Here is a 4,565-nt window from a genome sequence, read left to right as displayed (position 1 = left end):
AACATGTATGTGTTCCGATCACTCTATCACAGAAAAATAAGAGTTGTAGAACTTATTGAAGACTCAAGACAGCCATAATATTGTGATTTTCTACAAGTGTATGTACACTTTTGACCACAACTGTATCCTTCCATGGGTTAAACAGGTTTACATTAATATGATGAAATCAATATGTCATTGGCGTGTTGTGCTTATCATTTTCAGGACAAACCCTGTCGGCTATAAAACAGAACACCACAGAGTGTGTATCAAAGAGAAGTTTACATGCTGTATGTTGTACTGCCTCAGGTCACATATTGCAGGTTTCCTTAGTCATTTACTTAATATGTCCCTGTGTGACAATCAGAAGAGGAAGGACAGAGGTACCTTAAGACAGAAGGCTTAATATTATAATACCATTTTTTTCCTGTTCTTGTGAGTAGGATTTTAACAAGATCTCCAACTCTAGGGATTCTATAAAGCTCTCAGGGGAAAGGGACCAGCTTTATTGTTTCTGAATACAAGCTGATTAGAAGTAAAGAATAATGACTTTGTAAATGTATCACAGACTGTGATGCATTTACAGTCTGCCCTGTGAGGACAACTGTGATTCACAATTGTCCCCACAGGGTGATTCTGTTAAACCCTTGAATGTGCAATCTAACACAAGACAGAAAAAGAAAAACAGGCAGACACAGTCACAACGCGGTTAGAATAACAGACCCCTAACAGAGAGAGATACAAACAGTTTTGAGCCATTCTAAACAAGAGTGATATGACAAATGTGTTGAGTTAGAGCCAGCTCAGAAAGGAAGAAGAGAAAGAAAAAAAATGGAATGGATAAAAATACATAGACAGGATTAAAGAAAGAATCCTAAGTTATTTAAATTCAATAGTTTTTGGTCCATTAACAAAGGCAAGTACTGTTTTTAAAGAAGTTAATGTCAAGTCTGCTCAAATGTGATTCCTAAGGTTTTTTTTTTATTCTTCCATGTCAAAACTCTCAAAAACCTTTCATAATGTCCCCAATAAAGACATTGTTTGGAATCAGAAACATTTTTACACTTACAATCAGGAGGAGGTTTGACACTTGGAATATGAAGGTGTGAAATTTGTTTCGTGTCTTTGTTTTAGGTTTTGGCGGCCACCAAAGAAACCACTAGTGCACACCTGAAACCTATATTCTATAACCTATCAAGCCCTAAAGGTTTGGTGGGCCCGGGTGACTCCTGAAGCAGCAGATGGGTGTAATGGGAGGACAGAACGGCTGCAGCTTCTTTGGTGGCTGGTGCTAAAAGTTAGGTTTGGGAGGAGTCCGGGTAGGCCATGGAGAAGGACTTTTCAGTTGTCCTTCAACCAGATTCTAGTAAACCATCAGAAGTGTCTTGGTTGCACCTTGATTCACACTATTTCAGAGTTTTAGAGCCCTTAAAACGGATACATTAGGACACACTGCAGCCCCCGTTTTTGTTTGAAAACTCTAGGGTTGCTTTGTAGTCAGACAGACATACATGGAGACCTTTTGGTAGGCTTTAAGGCCCCAGGGCATAAACATTTCACTTTATGAGGTTTTTAACATTAATATGAGATCCCCCAGCCTGCCTATGGTACCTTAGTGGATAGAAATGGCGATAGGTGTAAACCGAGCCCTGGGTGTCCTGCTCTGCCTTTGTGAAAGTGAAAGCTCAGATGGGCTGATCTGGAATCTGCTCCTCATGATGTCATAAGGGGGAAGGTTACCTTCCCCTTTCTCTGCTTTGCCTGCCCAGAGAATTTGGCCCACCCATGAGAAAGAGACAGACAAGTCTTGCAAACAAGCAAAGCATGGCGGTTGGTCAAGGCCACCCCCCACCCTCCCCCTCTCCTCCTCATTAGCATTTACAGCTACAGACACATAAATGGCACATATAAAGGAAAGCTCATTGTGGCACTGGCACTAGTGGTTGTAATTCTGCACCAAGGCTGAATTTCGGGAAAGAGACTTCCGACACAGTATTTTGGGACCACTGAGGTCTATATGAAAGCATCCAAAAACAGCATGTTACCCTAGGGCACCACTCTGTCAATCCAGGCCTGCTAGTTAAGTATTGTGTAGGTGGATGTTTTATATTGATGATTTTTTTAAAGTTTGAGCATGGCATTTAAAATAAGAGATTGAAGGATGACCTACATATTATAATGCTGTGAAGCTGCACCATGCAAAGTTCACATACCTGCTTGCAGGATTCTCTAAAGCGTCAGAACAAAATAGGCTATATTTAAAAGCATCTCCTTAAACAAAAAGAATTGGCTTAGTTTTCAAAATGAGTTAAGATAATATTGTAACTATTTCCCAAGAGTTCATTGTCACCTGTTTTACTTTTGAGATTACAACTTTAACAAAATGCTGAATTGAATTTGTATTCTCACGTCAAATCTTTTTCCCCTAGAGCCTTTAAACGTAAATACAGGGACTGCAACGTGAGGCTATTATTAATTTAGTTTTATGTAGAGAAATCAAAGAGAATTTGGGAAATAGAGGAGAAACAAGAAGAAATGTGTTTTTGTGATAATCTAGTCAAATATCAGTCAAACCCAGAGGCAAAAGTATACTTCTCTTGCTATCTAGTGGGTATCTTACAATCACTCAGAGAAGCAAATTTGTTCTTAAATATCTGTGATAAAATAGATATCTGCTAAAATAACTGCTGGTCATAGTCTAGGCCTACTTTTATTATGCATAATGTGTTGGAGTAGCTATACAACAAAAGACTTGATTAAACATTTGGGATGTGCACCGTGTGTGTGTGTGTGTGTGTGTGTGTGTGTATGTGTGTGTGTGTGAACGTGTATGTGTGTGTACGTATGTGTGTGTGTGTGAGACTTGTTGACATGTCTGTGAATAAGAATTTGCAATGAAGCGTAACTCACTTGGGAAACACGTACGTTTGTTATTGTGTATTATAGAGGTGGTGTCATGGCTTCATCCTAAACCTGCCAATCTACCTTGTACCCAGGGGGTTGTGGGGGAACAAGGGGCCAGCTGGGCAAGCAAAGACAAGCAAGTGTTTCCAACAAGACTGATGACATCTGGCCCTGAGGCAATGAAACAGGAGCTCACCAGGTGTTGTGTTGGAAATTAATTAATACTGTCTTTTAATGGAAGATGATCTCACCTCTTTCAAAACAAGCCACTCACTTTTTGTGCAACACTACATCAGAATCATTAGTTTAATATCTTTAGGTAAATGTGACAAATCTGGCATGTCCACACCTAATAACCCAATCCAGCACTATTCTCAGTGCAGTCACAAGTTGATTGTTGAAAACACAAATGTTTTCCTCAGTGAGAAATAAAAACACTTCTTCAGATGGTATACTTATCCTGCATCCTTAAAACAACACAATCATCTATTTTTCTATGAGCCAATTTAACATAATGTATATATGTACAATGTGTACTGTGTGTCAAAAAGTAAAAGCTTATATCCATAAAGTGAATTTTATTAATTGTCTCAGAAATGTTCAACACACATATTTTGTACCCTGTATTTTAATTACAGCTTTAAAGATGACTTATGTACATAACTTATACTTTAGATAAGATAAGATAATTTGTTTATTAGTCCCCAATGGGGAAATTACTGCACTACACTCTGTGTACACACTTTTGTTAGTACTCACACACAGGCCTGAAATACACACACATGCTCAGGACCTATACATGCACTATACATGGAGAGATGTCAGAGTGAGTGGGCTGCCAGCTGAACCAGCGCCATGAGCGGTCGGGGGGGGGGGGGGGGGGGGGGGGGGGGGGGGGGGGGGGGGGGGGGGGTACGGTGCCTTGCTCAAGGGCACCTGGCAGTGCCCAGGAGGTGAACTGGCATCTCTCCAGCCACCAATCCACGCTCCCAACTTTTTGGGTCCATACGGGGATTTGAACCAGTGACCCTCCGGTTCCCAACCCAACTCCCTATGGACTGAGCTACTGCCACCCCAAATGCTTTCAAATGTAAACTGATGTTCAGCTCCACAACCATCTCCACTGTCTTCTGAGGTTAAGCTCCAGGTTAAGCTCCAGGTTTTTCTGACTGCACAATGTCACCATTTGGTCAATCTCCCACCTGTAGGCAGACTCCTCCCCATCTAAGATGAGTCCAATGAGTGTAGTGTAGTCTGCTAACTTCAGGAGCTTGAACCAATGATGATGGTCAGAGACATATTTCCCCAGCTTCATGTGCTGCTTCCTGTCAGACAGGAAGTCTGTGATCCACTTATTGAGACTTTAGCTTATTCACCAAAATCTCCCAAAGTTAGTCAAGTTCATATATACCTTTCTCATCTCTGTGTGTTGTAACTCTGTCTGGCGTACCCACCGCTCGCCTAGCTCACCACAGATCCTGGAGGTAACCGACTCCAACTAGCCTACTGCTCCCAATAAATGACAAAAGAACGCCAACATTTTCCTACTTAAATGTTGTGATTTGGCTGACTGTTGGCCCCATAGGCAAACTGCATGGGGTCCAGGAGTCGGTCGGTGAGGGTTTTGAGCAGAGCCAGAACAAAGCGCTGTGGTAATCCTTTTTTTCTTGGGGACCGGGATG

General features: G+C 41.4%; 1 protein-coding gene across 1 annotated transcript in view; it reads right to left on the bottom strand.

Moving 5' to 3' along the window:
* The window catches only part of LOC117942327 (extracellular calcium-sensing receptor-like), a 9,196-nt gene extending 5,089 nt beyond the window's left edge, over positions 1-4,107 (bottom strand). The window contains exon 1 of the mRNA XM_034867739.1: positions 4,086-4,107. Within this exon, the coding sequence (XP_034723630.1) occupies positions 4,086-4,107 (22 nt within the window). The remainder of the gene's footprint in view (positions 1-4,085) is intronic.
* Positions 4,108-4,565: the final 458 nt, after the last annotated feature.

This window comes from Etheostoma cragini, chromosome 3, assembly GCF_013103735.1.
Source record: "Etheostoma cragini isolate CJK2018 chromosome 3, CSU_Ecrag_1.0, whole genome shotgun sequence".
NCBI lineage: Eukaryota > Metazoa > Chordata > Actinopteri > Perciformes > Percidae > Etheostoma > Etheostoma cragini.
Note: the sequence above shows the minus strand (reverse complement) of the source record. Positions and strands in the feature narration are given on the sequence as shown.